Source organism: Chiloscyllium punctatum, chromosome 2 (assembly GCF_047496795.1).
Source record: "Chiloscyllium punctatum isolate Juve2018m chromosome 2, sChiPun1.3, whole genome shotgun sequence".
NCBI classification, from domain to species: Eukaryota; Metazoa; Chordata; class Chondrichthyes; order Orectolobiformes; family Hemiscylliidae; genus Chiloscyllium; species Chiloscyllium punctatum.
The window spans coordinates 76,036,775-76,059,737 of record NC_092740.1 but is presented as its reverse complement, the minus strand read 5'-3'; the positions used below and the strand labels follow the sequence as shown (position 1 = coordinate 76,059,737).

General features: G+C 42.0%; 1 protein-coding gene across 3 annotated transcripts in view; it reads right to left on the bottom strand.

Annotated features, from left to right (window-relative positions):
- LOC140485778 (dmX-like protein 1) overlaps nucleotides 1-22,963 on the bottom strand; it is a 243,685-nt gene that overhangs the window by 160,424 nt on the left and 60,298 nt on the right. For all 3 annotated transcript variants that reach the window (XM_072584300.1, XM_072584297.1, XM_072584299.1), the window contains exons 6-9: nucleotides 18,584-18,650; nucleotides 15,884-16,059; nucleotides 12,904-13,075; nucleotides 12,584-12,752 (exon numbers count right to left, since the gene is read on the bottom strand). In XM_072584300.1, the coding sequence (XP_072440401.1) occupies nucleotides 12,584-12,752; nucleotides 12,904-13,075; nucleotides 15,884-16,059; nucleotides 18,584-18,650 (584 nt within the window). The remainder of the gene's footprint in view (nucleotides 1-12,583; nucleotides 12,753-12,903; nucleotides 13,076-15,883; nucleotides 16,060-18,583; nucleotides 18,651-22,963) is intronic.

Here is a 22,963-nt window from a genome sequence, read left to right as displayed (position 1 = left end):
TATGGACCAAGTGCTGGAAATGGGACTAGACTAGGTTAGGATATCTAGTCAGCATGGGTGAGTTGGACCAAAGGATCTGTTTCTTTGTTGTACATCTCTACAATGATTATTATTCCATGCTGGTACGTTATCTCCTATCCAGTATGCTTCAATTTTTCTAACAAGCCTCCTGTGGGGTCTTCAAACTTGCCAAATATATAAGTATACTGCCTCCATCAGCTCACCTTTATCGATTTTGTTCATAACATTTTCAAAAAACTCCAGGAGTGTCAAGCACTATTTTCCATTTGCAAATACATGCAGGCTATGCCCAGGTTGTCATCCAAGTGCCTATTCACCCCATCCTTTACAACAGATTCTAGCATTTTCCCCACTACTGATGCAAGGCTAATAGGTCAGAGTTCCTTTCTTCTCTCATATTTGCTATCTTCCAAATCACAGGAATAAATCAATCCCCCTGTCCTTATGCTAACTACCATGCAAAACTGGGAGCATCAATGAGATTACTGCTCAAGGACTTCTTTTTAACTTCATTCATAACGCTCTGAAATCTGTCCTACTTCATCCCTTTTCATACTTTTGATATTGGTACCAACGTGGACCATGACCTAGGGCTGAACCCTTCCCCACAAGACCTGCAATCACTTCATGATATCTTTGACCCTGGCATCAGGAAGGCAAGACACCATCCTGGAATCACATTTAATGCCACAGAAATACCAGTCTGATCCCTTGACTGCAGAAACCCAAATCACCACTGCTATTCAATTCTTCTTCCTCCTTCTCTATACTGCTGAGTTGGTCATTGTATCATAGGCTTCACTCTGGCTCCATTCCAGAGGATCCATCACTTTACCTGTTTCCAAAATGGAATGCTTATTCGGAAGCAAAATACAACTCACAACTACAATAGTGCCTGCCTTGTTTCTTTAGGCTGATTCAGTCTCTGCTCAAACTTCTAACATGTGGTGTGACCATCTCTCTATAAATGCTATGTACATAACCTTTTTTTGGGGATGCACAACAGCCACTGCTCAAATTTCGAGACTGGATATACACCACACTTGGTCCTTCAGACATTCCATTCCATAACTCAAAAAAAAAGCTACTTGCCAACCTTAGAATACGCAAAAGCTTACTAAAAAAAATTAACAAGCTATTTCACAAAGAAAAAAAGACAAAAGACCTGTACCCTAAAAAGGATGATTCTGGGTATTCCAAGATGGAGGATGGGAAAGGTTTCTGGCTGTAACATGCTGCTACTTTTGAAGCATTTTAGGTATTGAAGGTGATTTCCACTAATTCCAGGAGCAACAATTACTATTTTATATGCTGTTGCATTATTTTTTCTCCAAATTTCCCAAACAAAGTCAAAACAGCAGCACTTAAAAGGGAGAGGATCAGAAAGGCAACACAAGGAAATATAAACAATGACTGCAGATGCTGGAAACCAGATTTTGGATTAGTGGTGCTAGAAGAGCACAGCAGTTCAGGCAGAATCAGAGGAGCAGCAAAATCGACGTTTCGGGCAAAAGCCCTTCATCAGGAATAAAGGCAGAGAGCCTGAAGAGGGAAGAGATAATCTAGAGGAGGGTGGGATGGGAAGAAAGTAGCATAGAGTACAATAGGTGAGTGGGGAAAGGAATGAAGGTGATAGGTCAAGGAGGAGGGTGGAGTGGATAGGTGGAAAAGGAGATAGGCAGGTAGGACAAGTCATGGGGACAGTGCTGAGCTGGAAGTTTGGAGCTGGGGTGAGGTGGGGGAAGGGGAAATGAAGAAACAGTTGAAGTCCACACTGATGCCCTGGGGTTGAAGTGTTCCGAGGCAGAAGATGAGACGTTTTTTCCTCCAGGCGTCTAGTGGTGAGGGAGCGGTGGTGAAGGAGGCCCAGGACCTCCATGTCCTCGGCAGAGTGGGAGGGGGAGTTGAAATGTTTGGCCACGGGGCGGTGTGGTTGATTGGTGCGGGTGTCCCGGAGATGTACCCTAAAGTGCTCTGCCAGGAAGCATCCAGTCTCCCCAATGTAGAGGAGACCGCATCGGGAGCAACGGATACAATAAGTGATATTGGTGGATGTGCAGGTAAAACTTTGATGGATGTGGAAGGGTCCTTTAGGGCCTTGGATGGAGGTGAGGGAGGAGGTGTGGTCGCAGGTTTTGCAGTTCCTGCGGTGGCAGGGGAAGGTGCCAGGATGAGAGGGTGGGTTGTGGGGGGGGGGGGCGTGGACCTGACAAGTAGTCATGGACGGAACGGTCTTTGCGGAATGCGGAGAGGGATGGGGAGGGAAATGTATCCCTGGTGGTGGGGTCTTTTTGGAGGTGACGGAAATGTCGACAGATGATTTGGTTTATGCAAAGGTTGGTAGGGTAGAAGGTGAGCACCAGGGGCGTTCTGTCCTTGTTACGGTTGGAGGGGTGGGGTCTGAGGGCAGAGGTGCGGGATGTGGACGAGATGCTTTGGAGGGCATCTTTAACCACGTGGGAAGGGAAATTGACGTCTTTAAAGAAGGAGGCCATCTGGTGTGTTCTGTGGTGGAACTGGTCCTCCTGGGAGCAGATATGGCGGAGGCGGAGGAATTGGGAATACGGGATGGCATTTTTGCAGGAGGTAGGGTGGGAAGAGGTATAATCCAGGTAGCTGTGGGAGTCGGGTTTGTAAAAACTGTCAGTGTCAAGTCGGTCGTCATTAATGGAGATGGAGAGGTCCAGGAAGGGGAGGAAGGTGTCAGAGATGGGCCAGGTAAATTTAAGGTCAGGGTGGAATGTGTTGGTGAAGTTGATGAATTGCTCAACCTCCTCGCGGGAGCATGAGGTGGCACCAAGGCAGTCAGTGTAGCGGCTGAAGAGGTGGGGAGTGGTGCTGGTGTAATTACAGAAGATCGACTGCTCTACGTAGCCAACAAAGAGATCGGCATAGCTGGGGCCCATACGTGTGCCCATGGCTACGCCTTTGGTATGGAGGAAGTGGGAGGATTCAAAGGAGAAATTGCTAAGGGTGAGGACCAGTTCGGCCAAACAAATGAGTGTGACGGTGGACGGGTACTGTTGGGGACGTCGGGAGAGGAAAAAACAGAGGGCTTGGAGGCCCTGGTCATGGCGGATGGAGGTGTAGAGGGATTGGATAGTCATGGTGAAGATGAGGCGTTGGGGGCCGGGGAAACGGAAGTCTTGGAGGAGGTGGAGGGCGTGGGTGGCGTCTCGAATGTACGTGGGGAGTTCATGGACTAGGGGGGAAACAGGACAGTGTCAAGGTAGGTAGAGATGAGTTCAGTGGGGCAGGAGCATGCTGAGACAATGGGTCAGCCAGGGTGGTCAGGCTTGTGGATCTTGGGAAGGAGGTAGAACCGGGCAGTGCGGGGTTCCCGGACTATGAGGTTGGAAGCTGTGGATGGGAGATCTCCTGAGGTGATGAGGTTCTGTATGGTCTGGGAGATGATGGGTTGGTGATGAGGGGTGGGGTCATGTTCGAGGGGGTGGTAAGAAGAGGTGTCCTCGAGTTGGCGTTTGGCTTCAGCAGTGTAGAGGTCAGTGCGCCAGACGACCACTGCGCCCCCTTTATCTCCTGGCTTGATGGTGAGGTTGGGATTGGAGCAGAGGAATTGGAGGGCTGCGCGTTGTGAGGGTGAGAGGTTGGAGTGGGGAAGGGGGGTAGACAGGTTGAGGCGGTTAATGTCCCGGCGACAGTTGGAAATGAAGAGGTAGAGGGCAGGGGTAATAGGCCAGCGCAGGGCGTCCAGGTGGATGCAGTGTGTTGGAGGTGGGTGAAGGGGTCCTTGGAAGGTGGGCAGGACTCCTGATTGTAAAAGTAAGCTCGGAGGCGGAGGCAGTCCCAGGAGGACCAGTTACACCACAGAACACACCAGATGGCCTCCTTCTTTAGAGACCGCAATTTCCCTTCCCACGTGGTTAAAGATGCACTCCAATGCATCTCGTCCACATCCCGCACCTCCGCCCTCAGACCCCACTCCTCCAACTGTAACAAGGACAGAACGCCCCTGGTGCTCACCTTCTACCCTACCAACCTTCGCATAAACCAAATCATCCGTCGACATTTCCGCCACCTCCAAAAAGACCCCACCACCAGGGATATATTTCTCTCCCCTCCCCTTTCCTCATTCTGCAAAGACCATTCCGTCCATGACTACTTGTCCGATCCACACACCCCCCCCCCCCTCCCATCCTGGCACTTTCCCCTGCCACTGCAGGAACTGCAAAACCTGCGCCCACACCTCCTCCCTCACCTCCATCCAAGGCCCTAAAGGACCCTTCCACATCCAAAGTTTTACCTGCACATCCACCAATATCATTTATTGCATCCGTTACTCCCGATGCAGTCTCCTCTAGCATTGGGGAGACTGGACGCCTCCTAGCTGAGCTCTTTAGGAAACATCTCCGGGACAGCCGCACCAATCAACCACACCGCCCTGTGGCCCAACATTTCAACTCTCCCTCCCACTCTGCAGAGGACATGGAGGTCCTGGGCCTCCTTCACCGCCGCTCCCTCACCACCAGACGCCTGGAGGAAGAACGCCTCATCTTCTGCCTCGGAACACTTCAACCCCAGGGTATCAATGTGGACTTCAACAGTTTCCTCATTTCCCCTTCCCCCATCTCACCCTAGTTCCAAACTTCCAGCTTAGCACTGTCCCCATGACTTGTCCTACCTGCCTATCTTCTTTTTCACCTATCCACTCCACCCTCCTCCTTGCCCCATCATCTTCATCCCCTCCCCGACTCACCTATTGTACTCTATGCTACTTTCTCCCCACCCCCACCCTCCTCGAGCTCATCTCTCCACTCTTCAGGCTCTCTGCCTTTATTCCTGATGAAGGCTTTTGCCCGAAACGTCAATTTTGCTGCTCCTCGGATGCTGCCTGAACTGCTGTGCTCTTCCAGCACCACTAATCCAAAAACACATGAGGAGGTCAGTGCGGGGGGGGGGGGGGGGGGGGGGGGGGGGAGGGAGGGAGGGAGGGTGGGAGGGACATCTGGGAAAATTAACACAGTGAAACTCACAACTAATCTTGGAGGATCATGTTCGGGAGAGGTCACAGCACAAAAACAGATCAGTGAATATCTTCAAGTGTGGCCTTGCAGTAGTGAGTAGAGTGACTTGTTTCTTGATTATACATTTTATTGATATATGTCTCTTCATAATACTTATGGCTTAAGTATAAAGTTAGCCTCGAGCAGTGTTTTGTAGAGGAATAAGACAGTGCTATTGTCTGGGTCTGCAGATTGAAAGAAGCAAAAATGGCCTTGAGGAGAGGGATATGCTCTTCTTGTCGGATGTGGGAGTTTAGGGTGAGTTTATGGGTTCCTGAGGATTATATCTACAATAAAGGTTGTTGGTTCCGAACCCTAACTGATCGAACGGATCGGTTGTAGAGGCAGTTAGAGGCAATGAGGAATTTATAAGAGCAAGGGAATGAGATAGATGGCAGTTGTAGGAAGGGAAAAGTTGCAAATACAGTCACATAGATGGGTTAGCTCCAGGAGAGGCAAAAGAGGTATGCAGGTAGTGCAGGAGTTTTCTGTGGCTAAGCCCATTTCAAACAAGTATGCTATTTTGAAAATGAAGTGAACGATGGTTTCTCAGGAGAATGTAGCACGAGCAGGCAAGTTTCTGGTATCAGAGACTGGCTCTAATGCAATGATGGGTACATCGGGTTCCAAGAGATCAATTGTGTGAGGGAGTCTCTACATTCGGTTCCAATGACACAGGAGAGGAAAAGGAAGAGATTCTGAAGGGACAACAGAGAGAGTTAGGTAGGAATTTAAAAAGGAAGTCCTCGAGACTAGTAATATCTGTATTACTCCCGATGCTACGAGCGAGTGAGGGCAGGAATAGGAGGATAGAGCAGATGAATGTATGGCTGAGGAGCTGGTGTCTGTGAGAAGGATTCACATTTTTGGATCATTGGAATCTCTTTTGGGGTAGAAGTGACTTATACAAGAAGAAAGGATTGCACCTAACTTAGAAGGGGACTAATATACTGGTAGGCTGCTCAGAAGGATTTAAACTTGCAAGGTTGGGGGAGGGGGTGGTGGAATAGTGAGGAAAGAGATCAATCTGAGACTGGTACAGTTGATCAAAGTAGTGAGTCAGTCAAATCAGTCAGGGGCAAAGCAGAGAACAAGGTAGGACAGATCAATTAAACTACATTTGTTTCAATGCAAGAGGCCTAATAGGAAAGGCAGATGAACTCAGGGCATGGTTAGTAACATGGGACTCGAATATCATAGCAATTACAGAAACATGGCTCAGGGATGGACAGGACTGGCAGCTTAATGTTCCAGGATACAAATGTTACAGGAAGGATAGAAAGGTAAGTAAACAAGGAGGGAGAGTGGTGTTTTAATAAGGGATAGCATTACAGCTGTATTGAGAAAGGATATTCCCAGAAAAATATCCAGGGAAGCTATTTGGATTAAACAGAAATAAGAAAGGGATGATCACCTTATTGGGAATGTATTATAGACTCCCTAATAGTCAGAGGGAAATTGAGAAACAAATTTATAAGGAGATTTCAGTTATCTGAAGAATAATAGGGTGGTTATGGTAGGGGATTTTAACTTTCTAAACATAGACTGGGACTGCCATAGTGTAAAGAGTTTAGATGGAGAGGAATTTGTTAAGTGTATAAAAGAAAATTTTCTGATTCAATAGGTGGATGTACCTACTAGAGAAGGTGCAAAACTTGACCTACTCTTCGGAAGTAAGGCAGGGCAGGTGATTGAGGTGTCAGTGGGGGAGCACTTTGGAGCCAGCGACCATAATTCTATTCATTTTAAAATAGTGATGGAAAAGGATAGACCAGATCTAAAAGTTGAAGTTCTAAATTGGAGAAAGGCTAATTTTGACAGAATTAGGCAAAAGCTTTCAAAAGGTGATTGGGGGCAGATAGTTGTCGGTAAAGGGACAGCTGGAAAATGGGAAGCCTTCAGAAATAAGATAATGAGTGTCCAGAGAAAGCATATTCCTGTGAGGGTCAAAGGGAAGGCTGGTAGGTATAGGGAATGCTGGATGACTAAAGAAATTGAACTTTGGTTAAGAAAAAGGAGGAAGCAATGTCAGGTATAGACAAGATAGAGCAAATGAATTCTTAGAAGAGTACAAAGGCAGTAGGAGTATACTTAAGAGGGAAATCAGGAGGGCAAAACGGGGACATGAGACAGCTTTGGCAAATAGAATCAAGGAGAATCCAAAGCGTTTTTACAAATATATTAAGGACAAACGGGTAACTGGGGAGAGAATAGGGCCCCTCAAAGAACAGCAAAGCAGCCTTTGGTGTGAAGCCACAGGATCTGGAGAAGATACTAAGAGTGTATTTTGCATCAGTGTTTACTGTGGAAAAGGCCATGGAAGATAGAGAATGTAGGGAAATAGATGGTGACATCTTGAAAAATGTCCATATTTCAGAGGACGATGTCCTGGATGTCTTGAAATGGGTAAAGGTGGATAAATCCCCAGGTCCTGATCAGGTGTACCCAAGAAATCCATGGGAAGCCAGAGAACTGATTGCTGGGCCTCTTGCTGAGATATTTATATCATCGATAGTCACGGTGAGGTGCTGGAAGACTGGAGGTTGGTAAACGTGGTGCCACTGTTAAAGAAAAGTGGTAAGGACAAGCCAGGAAACTATAGACCAGTGAGCCCGACATCAGTGGTGGACAAATTGTTGGAGGGAATCCTGAGGGTCAGGATGTACGTGTATTTGAAAAGACAGACTGTTTTAGGGATAATCAACATGGTTTAGTGCATGGGAAATCATGTCTAACAAACGTGATTGTTACTTTTTCAAAAAACTCAATCAAACAGAACTGAGGGCAGAGAAGCAGACATGCTCTATATAAACATTTGACAAGGTTCCCCATGGGAGACTGGTTAGCAAGATAAAATCACATGGAATACTAGAGTCATAGAGATGTATAGCATGGAAACAGACCCTTCGGTCCAACCCGTCCATGCCGACCAGATATCCCAACCCAATCTAGCCCTACCTATCAGCACCCGGCCCATATCTCTCCAAACCCTTCCTATTCATATACCCATCCAAATGCCTCTTAAATGTTGCAATTGTACCAGCCTCCACCACATCCTCTGGCGGCTCATTCCATACACATACCACCCTCTGCATGAAAAAGTTACCCCTTAGTTCTTTTTTATATCTTTCCCCTCTCACCCTAAACCTATGCCCTCTAGTTCTGGACTCCCCGACCCTAAGGAAAAGACTTTGTCTATTTATCCTATCCATGCCCCTCATAATTTTGTAAACTTCTATAAGGGCACCCCTCAACCTCCGACACTCCAGGCAAAACAGCCCCAGCCTGTTCAGCCTCTCCCTGTAGGTCAGAACCTCCAACCCTGGCAACATCCTTGTAAATCTTTTCTGAACCCTTTCAAGTTTCACAACATCTTTCCGATAGGAAGGAGACCAGAATTGCACACAATATTCCAACAGTGGCCTAACCAATGTCCTGTACAGACACAACATGGCCTCCCAACTCCTGTACTCAATACTCTGACCAAGAAAGGAAAGCATACCAAACTCCTTCACTATCCTATTTACCTGCGACTCCACTTTCAGGGAGCTATGAACCTGCACTCCAAGGTCTCTTTGTTCAGCAACACTCCCTAGGACCTTACCATTAAATGTAGAAGTTCTGCTAAGATTTGCTTTCCAAACATGCAACACCTCGCATTGATCTGAATTAAACTCCATCTGCCACTTCTCAGCCCATTGACCCATCTGATCCAGATCCTGTTGTAATCGGAGGTAACCCTCTTCGTTGTCCACTACACCTCCAGTTTTGGTGTCATCTGCAAACTTACTAACTGTACCTCTTATGCTTGCATCCAAACCATTTCTCTAAATGACAAAATGTACAGGGCCCAGCACCAATCATTGTGGCACTCCACTGATCACAGGCCTCCAGTCTGAAAAACAACCCTCCATCACTACCCTCTGTCTTCTACCTTTGAGCCAGCTCTGTATCCAAATGGCTAGTTCTCCCTGTATTCCATGAGATCTAACCTTGCTCATCAAGGGGACCCTTGTTGAAAGCCTTACTGAAGTCCATATAGATCACATCTATTGCTCTGCCCTCGTCAATCTTCTTTGTTACTACTTCAAAAAACTCAATCAAGTTTGTGAGACATGATTTCCCATGCACAAAGCCATATTGACTATCCCTAATCAGTCCTTGCCTTTCCAAATACATGCACATCCTGTCCCTCAAGATTCCCTCCAACAACTTGCCCACCACGGAGGTCAGGCTCACCGGTCTCTAGTTCCCTGGCTTGTCTTTACTGCCCTTCTTAAACAGTGGTACCACGTTTGCCAACCTCCAGTCTTCCAGCACCTCACCTGTGACTGTTGATGATACAAATATCTCAGCAGGAGGCCCAGCAATCACTTCTCTAGCTTCCCACAGAGTTCTTGGGTATGCCTGATCAGGACCTGGGGATTTAGCCACTTTTAACTGCTTCAAGACATCCAGCACTTCCTCCTCTGTAATCTGGACATTTTGCAAGATGTCACCATCTATTTCCCTACAGTCTATATCTTTCATATCCTTTTCCACAGTAAATACTGATGCAAAATATTCATTTAGTATCTCCCCCACTTTCTGTGGCTCCACACAAAGGCCGTCTTGCTGATCTTTGAGGGGCCCTATTCTCTCCCTAGTTACCCTTTTGTCCTTAATGTATTTGTAAAAACCCTTTGGATTCTCCTTAATTCTATTTGCCAAAGCTATCTCATGTCCCCGTTTTGCCATCCTGATTTCCTTCTTAAATATACTCCTGCTTTCTTTATACTGTTCGAAGGATTCACTCGATCTATCCTATCTATACCTGACATACGCTTCCTTCTTTTCCTTAACCAAACCCTCACTTTCATTAGTCATCCAGCATTCCCTACACCTACCAGCCTTCCCTTTGACCCTCACAGGAATATCCTTTCTCTGGATTCTTGTTATTTCATTTATGAAGACTTCCCATTTTCCAGCCGTCCCTTTACCTGCGAACATCTGCCTCCAATCAGCTTTGCCTAATGCCGTCAAAATTTTCCTTTCTCCAATTTAGAACTTCAACTTTTCGATCTGGTCTATCCTTTTCCATCACTATTTTAAAATGAATAGAATTATGGTCAGCCATTTGGATACAGAACTGGCTCATAGGTAGAAGACAGAGGGTGGTGGTAGTGGAGGGTTGTTTTTCAGACTGGAGGCTTGTGATCAGTGGAGATCCACAAGGATTGGTGCTGGGTCCACTAAATTTCATCATTTACATAAATGATTTGGATGCGAGCATAAGAGGTACAGTTAGTGAGTTTATAGATGACAGCAAAATTGGAGGTGCACTGGGCAGGAAAGAAGGTTACCTCAGATTGCAGTAGCATCTTGATGAGGTGGGCCAATGGGCTGACAAGTGGCAGATATAGTTTAATTTAGATAATGCGAGGTGCTACATTTTGGGAAAGCAAATCTTAGCAGGACTCATGCACTTAAAACGCTCAGGTCCTAGGGAGTGTTTCTGAACAAAGAGACCTTGGAGTGAAGGTTCATATCTCCTTGAAAGTTGAGTCACAGGCAGATAGGATAGTGAAGTGGCATTTTGTATGCTTTCCTTTATTGGTCAGAGTATTGAGTACAGGAGTTGGGAGGCCATGTTGTGTCTGCACAGGACATTGGTTAGGCCACTGTTGGAATATTGCATGCAATTCTTGTCTCCTTCCTATTGGAAAGATGTTGTGAAACTTGAAAGGATTCAGAAAAGATTTACAAGGATGTTGCCAGAGTTGGAGGATTTGAGCTATAGGGAGCGGTTGAATAGGCTGGGGCTGTTTTCCCTGGAGCGCTGGAGGCTGAGGGGTGGCCTTATAGAGTTTTATGAAATCATGAGGGGCATGGAGAGGATCAATAGACAAAGACAAAATGTTCAACATCATTCGTGTCTCCTCAGATACTGAAACAATCCATTCAAATACAACAAGATCTGGACAATATCCAGGCTTGGGCTGACAACTGGCAAGTAATATTTGCACCATGCAAATGCTAGGCTATGACCATCACCACAAGAAGAATCCAACTAATGCTTCTTGGCATTTAGTGGTGTTGCCGTCACTAAATTCCATCCCTGTTATCAGCATCCCGGAGTTACCATTGACCAGAAACGTAACTGGGCTTACCCAGATAAATACAGTGGCAATGAGAGCAGGTCAGGGGCTAGGAATACTGCAGCAAGTGACTTTATCTCCTTACTCCTCAAAGCCATCTACAAGGCACAAGTCAGGAGTGTTATGCATTACTCCCCACTTGCCTGGATAAGTGCAGCTCCAACAACACTCAAGCAGCTTGATGCCATCCAGGACAAAGCAGTATGCTTGACTGGCACTACACCCACAAACATCAACTCCCTCCGCAATCAACCTGCAGTAGCAGCAGCGTGTACAAGATGCACTGCAGAAATTCACCAAAGATATTCAGACAGCATCTCCCAAGCCCATGATCACTGCCATCTTGAAGGACAAGGGCAGATACAAATGAACATCACCACCTGCAAGTTCTCCTCCAAGCCACTCACCATCCTAACTTGGAAATACAGTACTGTTCCTTCACTGTTGCTGGGTGAAAATCCAGGAATTCCCTCCCTCAGGGCATTGTAGGTCAACTTAACAAAAGGACTGCAGTGTTTCAAGTTAGCTGCTCACCACCACCTTCTCAAGGGCAATAAATGTTGGCCACCAAGTGAAACCCACATCCCACGAATGAAGTAAAAAATTTCTGCAGTGGTTCTCTATTAATACTCTATATACTTACTGCGCAAGTGAATAACTGTATATTTTTCTCTATCCGTTAAATTTTTGCCCACTTGATTTTTCTGCAAAATCCTGGTCTTCTTCACAACATACTTTTCCAATCTATGCACCATATTTCAATTTAGCTACCATGCCTTCATTCCCCTCAGCTCAGTGATGCAAATTATAAAATAGTGGAGACCCAACACAGGCCTCTGCAAGACTCCAATTATTATTCATTGCCAAAGACCACTTATGTATCATCTTAGAATATTGGCAAAAAACAAAGTCGATTAACCTGTCACCCCAACACCATGAAATACATCTACGTTTGACATGGTATTTTATCACGCCTTCTAGAAATCCAAGTACATCTAACAGCTCTCCTTTAGCATAGCACATATTTCATCTTCAAAGAACACCAACGAATTGGTAAAATTGGATTTCCTCATCATGAAGCTATGTTGACTCTGACAAATTAGTTTCAGATTTTCAAAGTGTACAGGTAAAACATCTTATTGATTTATTGAACACCTGCGCCCTTCAGTAGATGTCAAGCTAACTGGCCTAGTTTCTGGAAATCACAGCAGGGTCAGGGAGCATTCATGGAGAGACCAAGCTAATGCTTTGAGTCCAGATTCAGAAAGGAAAGACTACACAAGGGATGGAATAATAGGGAGATAATTCAGTGGATGTGCCCAAAGGCAAGACCAATGACAGTGTTCAGGGAAGGACCAGAGGGGGTAGGCCCCATGGGTAGCACCAGTGATGCTTTCTCACCTGTTGCTGGATTAATACTAGCTGCGATGTGAAAGTGACAGAGTGAATTCGCATGTAGAGGTGAATTCCTATGGACTTCATGTGCATCCTGCTGATGGGGTAAATATCCACTGTGTGCAACAAGACCAGATGATCTCCTCCTCCCTATACGAAAGGATCTGAAATTCAACTGAAAAACAAAAAAAAATTTACAGAGCAAAATTTTTGAACAAAAGCATTTTTTGTTTGGCATTAAGGTGATTAGAATATTTTCCCTCCCTTCAAAGAAAAATGCTGAGAATTCATTGTAAACTTTCGCACACCTCTCAGGCATTCTATACCTTTTCCCGATTGGAGATGTTCCTCTTCAGGTTGTTGGCTGTCCAGACAGATTCAGACCACTGAGTGTGGCCATCTCCAGAAATCAAAGTATCACTTGGAAGTAAAGTCTCTGCCCATAACCGACAAACATTATCCTTGCAGCAGGTCAACAGAACATTACATGTGAGACCCCTGCATAGAAGGAAAAGTTATGAACCCAAATTAGATCAATGACTGAGATTATCTGACAAACTTTTAAAGAGGTCATAAACTACAAATGAAAACATTGCAAATTCTATGACGTTGAGATCAATGTTTACCAATGTTCTGGCCACTAACAATATATTACGTTTATGTGGCTAATATCAATCCAGATGCAATCAATTTTGTTTTGAGTAGAAAACGATAAATAGATATCATTCAGCATCAATAGTAAGAGCTCATTTACAGAACATATGCTTCTATGTTTAGGGAATTTTGTGCTTTTAGCTCGATGCTCGGATGAAAAGCTGCATGAAAATGTGCTGCAAGTTATAAATTCATGCCTGAATATCAAAAGTTGGATTAAATGGAAAGTCGGTGAACTCTCTCACTGAATGGTGTCCAGGCTCTTTAACTAAAATACATACAAAGTTCAAGTATGTTAAACAATATGCCAGGGAACAATACTTGATACAGTTGCAGAGTTCCCTGGATTACCTGACTAAGCATCAGGCAGGGTGTCAATGCTATACAATGTTCTGTAACTGTTTCAATATCCCCAGACATAAATAACAAGGGAGTTGCTTGGTAGAGAACTTGAATATTGCTGAAAAGCAGGTTATTAAGCTTTTGGCTTCTCATTCATCAGGACAAATATAGACATGCAAATTTCTAACAATCACAAGAACTTCACACTACCCTGTACAAGAAAAAACGGTACTGTCTGTGATACAAGTAGAATCTGATTGATTGCTAAGGTATTACCATGGAGAAAGCAGAAACTGCAGACTCCTTAGTAATTCAATAAAGGCACAAGGGCCACCCAGTCATAGAACATGATCTAACAGCAGACATTTTGTTTTGGGCTTTGTAAGCATTGACTGGTTCAGTACAGTTCATACTCTATTATAAATTGCCCGGGAATGTGTCTGATTTGATCAGCCAGTTGTTGGGAATATGGCCTAAGTACCTGGTATTAAATGGACGATAAATTGTGCCACAGACATTTTATTTTGAACCGATGAATGAAAATTACCACATCATTCATCACTGCGTAATAGTAGCTTGAAACAGCTGGGTTATCAGTTTATCAAAAATTTGTACATGAATTTCAGTGTTGATACTAATAAGCAGAGTACAAAATACATAACCAGTTCATCCTTGCAAACCCACAAAATATCTATTAGATTTTGTTCAGTAAGTGCTACCCACTGCAGAGTGCAAAAAAGATACATGAAGAAAATTTCAGAAAATCAGTTAAGGTTCTCAAGTGCCTATTTATACTCACTAGAATCGACATACATTCATATGCAGGGACCAATGTACTGCAAACAAAAGGAATGCATTCTAGCCTTCCATTTTTTTGAATTACCTGGAAACATGGAGAGCCTATGCCATCTCATGTTTTCTCAATGGCAATTTCTCTGCCACAATTAGAATCCTACAACCACACAGTACAGAAGAAGCCTTTGCCCATCAAATCTATACTGCTAAAAAATGCACTATTTATATTATCCCACAGTCTTGAATTTTATGACATTTCAAGTGCTCATCCAAGTACTTTTAAATGCTTGAGGTTTCTCACCTCAACTACCCTCCAGGCAGGACATTCCAGAACCCCTTTACCCGGTTTTAAAAAATACCTTTGCTCAAATCTCCTCTGAACTGCTGCCTTTCAGGTTATAATCTCTTGTTCCAGACCCTTCAACTAAAGGGAACCAGCTGCTTTCTATCTGCCATATTCATACCCTTCATAACCTCATACACCTCTATCAGGTCGCCCCACAAATTTCTCTGGTGCAAAGAAAACAACCCAAGCTTATCCAGCCTCTCTTAGCTGATATCCTGATTGATCTCTCTGCCCCCACTCCAGTGCAAGCACATCCTTCCTTCGGTAGCTACAGCTGCGCATACTAATCCAGCTGTGGCCTAATTAAATTTGTGCGTAACTCTAGCATGGCATCCCTGCTTTTATAATCTATACCTCAACTGATAAAGGCAAACATCCCATAATTCTCCTAAAATTGCTCTATAGCCAGCGCCCTTTCCTCCTTCAGTTAAATTCTTGTGTTTTGGAAATCTAGTATTTTTTCATCTGTCCTGATGCAAGACAAACAAAACATTTGTGTAAAGTGACTTTTACATTGCTGGAGAGTGTGGAAAGTAAAGGGGTACAATTTAAAGCCACATCAAGGAAAGAAAACACTGCAATGTCATGTCAGACTCCAGACTTTAGAAAAGGGGAGTTAAATGGGAAAAGGCACTGGTGTGTTAAATATAAACAATTATACAGAAAAGATAAAACTCAATATTAAACAAAATCAAACCCCAAAAAAACTGTGGATGCTAGAAATCAAACAAAATCAAAAATTGCTAGCAAAACATTCAGCAGGTCTGGCATCATCTGTGGAGAGAAACGGTTCGAAGTTCTGAAGGGTCACCTGACCCAAAACATTAACGCTGCTTTCTTTCCACAGATGCTGCCAGACTGCTGAGTTTTTCCAGCAATTAGTCATTTTGTTTTCAGCTCAATATTACATTCATATTAAAAAAAACAGAATGGTACAACAAAATAAGCTGACAAATAAAAAAAATTTTTACAGAACTTCCTTTGAGTAATTTGTGAAGCACCAGTGGAGAAAATAAAATTAAAGGCCAAGCGAAATGCAATTTTTTTTGCAGTCTCAAACTGATATTTCAGGGTGAACTTGATAATTGTGATTGCTAAACATTTTTTACCTGTTAATATCAACGCTAATCAGACCATAACTACTGCAAGTATTATCAACATGTACTAACCTTGGCATGTACTTGCTGGTTTTCCGCCAAGAAAATCCAGTAACAGCCCTAGGATGGGCTAAGTATATAAAAGAAAAGTCAATATCTCCTTCTTTCTTATCCACTGGTATGACTGGTGCCATCACTGCTGATTGCCAGCTGCTGGAATTATACCACACTTTCACAAGACAGTCATCCTGGGAGCATAGCATAGGAGACAGAGTTTGAACATTTGAGCTAAAGCATGTTTTTCATCCAACATTACTACAAAGTATACTTACCCAAACGGAGTAAAGATATTTTGCAACTTCAACACCACATTTCTAGATTTAATCACTAAGCATAATTACTGGAAAAAAACCTGTCACAAATGTAATAGTCATTCTCTTCTATTCCCATTGAGAATGTAATTAGTGACTTGCAAAGCATGCGAGACACAATATGGAAACTTCTTGTGCACCAAATAGTTAATGGACCCCTTGCTATACAGATTATGTCTATATCAATCAGTGATCAGCAAGATTGTCAAGGCTCTTCTTTTGTAACAAATCATTGAAACTACAATGATTGGCATTTAAACAGCATTTTCAGAGCTAGATTTTCACAGGAAAATAGTGGGAACTTGTATTGGAACAGCTCCCCAAAGCATTAACACACTGGGAAAAATTCCCAGAATGATCAGGGAAATGGATTGAGCACCAAATCTAGAGGTGTTGAGAACATCATGATCCAATTCATGGCCAATGTTGTGCCAGTAATCTACTGACATCGCATAGGATAATCCTGCTATGTGGTCAGGCCACCAAGTGTCAGAGGTTGAATGGCCCAGTGACTGCGAGACAGTGATGAAAGGCTAAAGCTGTTAACAAACAGACTTAAGGGAGGATTTCACTTTTCTCCCTATGTCACTGCAGTCTTTAGCAATCTTCAGTACAATCCTTTCATGTTGGTTAACAAATCAAAATCACAGGCGTGTTTCAGTAACATCTATCTTTCCTGATGGAGCCACCATTTCTCTTAGCCTCCAGCTTTGAGAGATTGCCTACCATTTTTAATTAAAGAAAGATTTTACTTATTGCTGGCAAGTAGAAGGTTAGAGGACTCACTTGGCCCCAATACCAGGGTCTTGGAATCCACAGGACAATTCAGCCCTTACATCAGGTAAAATATACCAAGATCCAAGAGTTGGACAAAAACTTATGTGGGACTACAGAAAGTTACCACAAACTTAAATGGGTTAAAAGGGACTTAGGAGGGATGAGAAGTAATGAGGAGAAAGTTCAAAGTAAAAGCCCTATACAGATTCTACAGGTGTTCTAGAAACATTCAGCATGGGACAGTCGGAAGCATGCACAAAGAGTCAAAGGGACAGAGGTCGAGGACATTATAGACGTGAAAGTTAGAGATAAGGAGAGACTTGATCTTGAAAACTTTTAAGAAAGAAAGTCTCAAGTTTAAATAAGATGTGTCTGTATGTTAACTTGGGTGACAAGTAAGCAAGGCCTGGTACTACATCACAGGAAAAAGAAAAAGATCATTTGAAAGTTTAGCCTGATTAGGTATTAAAGAGAGACTGGTCAAATAAGCAATTAAATAGATTAGAGATGACTTAGGCACTAATAAATGTTTCAGCAACTAGTAGATTCAGGTACAATCAGTTAAGGTCACAGACCAAATAATTTCTGTGACATAGAAGCTACATTGTCTTAAGTTCAGCTTGGCATTAATGGGGATGCTTGAAACCATCTGATTCAACCCAAAGCTAGCAAGAGGGATGGAATCAATGGCAAGGCTACAGTAAACCAGACAAGCCTGAAGAGAAGTTTCAACATTCTCATTGTTTTAACTGGAGCAAATTGCAAGTAACATGATACGAGCGTCAGTAAAAAATTTTCGTTACGTATATGAGACTGGAGAAAATGAATACTCAAAAGTAAAAGAACAGTATCCAATACTGATTAAAATACAGTGAGACACCAACATGCAATATTAAGTGGCATGGTGGAAATTTAGTGGAAAGCAGGACTGACAAGGATGTTCTTAATTGACCAAACAACCAACTGTTTCATGGCGGTGGTATAGGTTGCTCTTCAGTACCGCCAGATCAAATTTTAAGACAGCTGTCAGAAACAGTTTGGCTTGAAATTCACATTTCAATTATTTTTCTTCCTTCCACATGTTTAAATATCAACTTCATTTTTTTCTACCTATCACTATGCCTCTTAAGCCAGTTTTATTGTTCATTCTGGCCCCTGTAGAATTCTGACAAGAAATCTGTGTCTTGTGGTGGTATTTCACTTGAGATAATGGAAATGGTGGCGTATGATTCAAAGGCTGGTGGGATGGCAAGTGAAGACAAGGGGGATCCTATTATTGTTGGGGGAGGGAAAAGGAGAGGACAGAAACGAGGAAAATGGGTTGGACATGCTGTTGGGCGAAGTTAATAAGGTTAATTAAATGGAATTGAATCATCGATGCATATTCCGTTATGTGATAATTCCAGGAACTCATTTTCAGTTTGTGCAAGAATTAAGCTTTTAATGGCTGAAATTTAAATGTAAAGATGATTAGGTAATGTCCAATTTCTCAATTCAACTACTTCAAGTTTGTGGGAATCTTATTACAGATACTTTACATTATTCAAGATAAAGTCAAACAAACCATTTCAGAATATAGCAAATATTGTCAGTGGTCTATATCTAAGAAAAAAAATATGAATACCTTTCCAACTGTTGCAAAAAATTCACCATCTGGAGACACCTTTAATAGATGGATGGGAGATGCAGTTCTGTGGAAATAAATGTCAACATTCACACCAATCCAAAAACTAACAGCCAAGTCCAAACCTAAAATGTCAAAACAGTTCATGTGTCTAGGTTAGAGGGGTATGAAATGTTGGGAAAATTTAAAAGAAAAACATTGGAATAGATGTAAACAAAAAAACAAAATACAAAGTCAAGCAAAATTACATCATAGCTGTACGAGTCATACAGCATGGAAACTGACAACCAGTCCAACCAGTCCACCAAACCAAACTAGTCCCAACTGACTCCTCCTGGCCCATATCCCTCCAAATTCTTCCAATTCATGTACCTGTCCAAATGTCTTTTAAACATTGTGATTGTACCCGCAGCCATCACTTCCTTTGGAAATTCATTCCACACATGAATCACCCTCCATATAAAAAAGTTTGCCTCTCACGGCTAATAAACAGCAGTCAGCTTGACCAACAGTGCATTCACAGTTGTCCCTACATATTCTGAACAACACAACAACCAAAGTAAAACGTGTAAATGAGATCAAACTTGAAGCACTGTACACTAAGAATAGTATGATTTTAAAAAGGACAGAAAATTGGTGGCATGAGTGGACAGGTGGCAAATATATTCAATGCAGAGAAACAGGAGATGATACACTTTGGTCGGAAGGTCATGGAAAGACTAAACTAAATAAAGGATACAGGAAAGGAGGGATCAGAATGCAGATATATAAATGTCATGGAAGCTGACAAGACAGATTGAGAGTAGCTGAATGAAATATACAGTAGCTGAAATTTTCTAATGGGGCCAACAGCACAAGAGTTAAATAGTTATGTTGAATTTGGATAAAACATTGACTTGGCCTCTGTTGGGAGCACTGCAACTCAAAGCAGTGCACTTTTGGAAGAATATGAAGGCATTGGGGAAAACACACAAAAGATTCATAAGAACTGTTACAGAGATTAGGAACTTCAGTTATGAAGATAGATAAGAGAAGATAAGAGCGTTTCCTTGTAAAAGACACAGTTGGGGATGGAGGTATTCAAAACATTGTGTAGACAGTAGATGGGGAACTGTTCCCACTCATGAAGGAATCAAGGAGAGGGTATGCATTTAAAGTAATTGGCAAAACTGATAAAAGCATACAAGAGATAATATTCAAACGTCACATGATTAAGGTCTCGAATGCATTGCTTGCAAGTGCATTGGTAGCAAGTTCAATCATTGTATTCAAAAGAGAATTAGACTGTTACCAGTGAACGAAAACATGCAGAGTCATGATGAGAAGACTGGAGAACAGTCTTGAGAAAAACGCTAATTTTGAAAGTCAGTGAAGTCTCAATGGCATGAGTAACACCTCTTGCATGGTAATAATTGTACAATCCTTTGGGTGAACAAATAGCATTTTAAAACTACATTGGGCATCATGAAGCTTCATGATTACAATATCTAAATATTATTTGCACTGCTGAACAAAATGAATTTTTCATCTTTCATTCCCACTTCTCCTGAAAGTGATGTGCTATAGTAAGATCTTTCAGGCGATGACTTTCTAATTTCTTATCCAACTAACAGTCCGCATTTGAGCCTATACAGTAACTTTTTTGATATTAACTCTCAGAATGTGGATGTCTGAGGCCAGCATTTATTGCCCATCCCTAATTGTACCACTGGCAATGGATTCTTCATCATCATTAAACTCTTCATTCCATATTTTTAAAACAAACTACTGAATTCAAACTCCACCCACTGCCATGGTGGATTTCAAACCTGGATCCCTAGAAACTTAGCCACATCACTTGTGAAACAGTCCAACAATAATACCACGAGGCCATCACCTCCCCATAAACTAGCAGCATGAAGCAATTCACGTGAGACTAATTCTGTTCCCAGACATTGTGGACAGTTAATAGTTATCTTGCTGAAAAATTAAGTCTTATGCTCACTGACATTTCCCCATGCTTGTGAAGGGGTACCGATATCCAGTGTATTACTTTCCCACTGTTAGACCAACTGTGATCAGCTAATGGAGCATAAACTGTACCTACCTGATCAACATGCCTCAAAAATAGAGCAATGGTGGATTCAGTGAGGAAGGACAGACCATGAGGAGGATAATTAAAGCAAGAGACAGCTTAAAAGAAAACAATGCAAGTAGGAAGTCCAATTGCAGAATTTTACCAAGTAGTCAAGCAATTTACCATGGTTTCAGAAACACTAATCAATCCTACAGAGACTTGTCTTCTTAACTTAAAGCAGCAAGTAGAAAAGGAATGGAGCAAGGAATTTAAATGTCTGGACTGCGTGTGAATGGACTCAAATGGATAATGACTTACTTCTATGCCATAATAAGACTAATGTTAACTTTTCAAGGTAGCTGTTGGATTTTCATTTCTGATGAATTGTGATCAAAACTTCCATTAAAAGAAGATTTAATTATTAAAATACAGTTACAACACAATTTTATCAAGATTGATTTGGAATATTTTCACAGGTCTGGGGCTGTGTTCATAGTAAATAATTCCTATTATACATTTGCATATATGCAGTTTTAATGTAAACCATTAGGTTTTGTGGTTTAGTTTGCTTTATAATATAGGATTCTCAGCTTATTCTGATGCATTTTACATTGTACTTGGCATTCAATAAGTTATTGGACAGTGCAAAGAAGAAATAAATGTAACATGAAAGTTTCAATACATTTGGATAATTTCATGTTTTTAGCATTTGTATGGATAATGTGTTTATTGCGTAATTTAACTTGTATAATGTGTGCAGGCTACAGAATTATTTAGAAATTATGGAAATGAAAACCTACATAGCAAAACTGAATAAAGCATTAGATTATACAAAGTTGTCTTAAAATTCTATATAATCAGATTGCTTATTTTTTAATACACAACACTTCCAATTTCAATCATTATCTCGAAAGCCTGGTGGAAAGATGGCATCTTTTTATTTTACTTGAATTTTGATTTTGAATTGGGAAAAAGATTGTTTTACAAAACGGGTGAGAAAGAAATTGTTCTACTACTAAAGAACAAATTAATGAAAATCATTCTCAAGCATGTTACACAATTACTTTGCAAACAGTGAGGAGACGTGCAAGAATAGACAGTAGAACATGGGGCATGAGTACCAAGTGAGAGTTAGCAGGCAGCAAGCAGCTGATTAGTTCATGAGATTGCAACCAGTTGTGGATGCCAAGGGTTATCAGCGTGATGAAACTCTCTTCTTAACTGTGCCTGGATAGCTGAACAGCTTGTGGGTGTAAGCAGCCCTTGGAACCTTGGAAGGGAAGGTGTGTGTGCGTACACGTCTGTGTTTTTCTCTCTCTCTCTCTCTCCCCAGTAAAATACTGCAAGTTAAACACAGTTCTTTTCTCCCACCAGTTGCTCTAAGCTGTTGCTTTTTGTTAAATGAGTCAGACTTCATAAACTTTTGAGCTCGCCACTTTGTACTTCAAACAAAAGGAAACCCTGCATCGATTCCAGAAGAATAGTGCTGTTGAACTGTTTCCACACTAATTATTCCCATCCATTTATAAAAATTCAGTGTTAGAAAGAGGTTAAGAGTTTTAAACAGTAAAGTCATATGTTTACAGTTGATAGATTCTAACCACAGGCAAAATTGCAGTTGTAATTAAATATTGAAAACTGGTATTGGCTTCCTGTCAGCCAAAGAATTAGGAACTTTAACTACCTTGATAATTTTTTTTCAATGTTTGACTTTAGGAATAGTGGGACTTGATTTTCAGTGCGCTCTCCATGTGAAGCATAACACTGGTTATGAACACAGAGGGAAGGATTGGAATTGCTGTGATAAATACGCACAAAACATTAGACTGAGTCAGGAATTGGTTTTGTGACTGAGTACAAACCTGACCGTATGACACTGTAAACAGCACTATATAGTAGATCCTACTAGGTAAATGGATGAAGTAGTAAAGCCTTGTTAGCTTGTGGGAAAATGCATTTATGTTACACAGCATTGATATTGTGTACTAATTAGAATGTAGCTTTACAAATCAAAACCTAGTTGGCATCTGATGCTTGAATATAGGATCAGCTTCAATGCTGTGTTTTATTCTTAATCAAATATGAGAATTCTTCCCAAGACATTTATTTGAAATTGTTTAATTGTTCCAGTAATTGTTTAATTATTGCATTTTAAATGCAGTACAATTAAATGCAAATTCCAATAAATCATTCAATGTTTCAAATTTAAATCAAGTATACTTTTAACACATGCAAGCCTCAATTCAACTTCAAAATTTGAATTCAGGTGGCTTACTTATTAGCAAATTTAAAATTATGCTGTGCACAAAAGCAATTATTTTTCT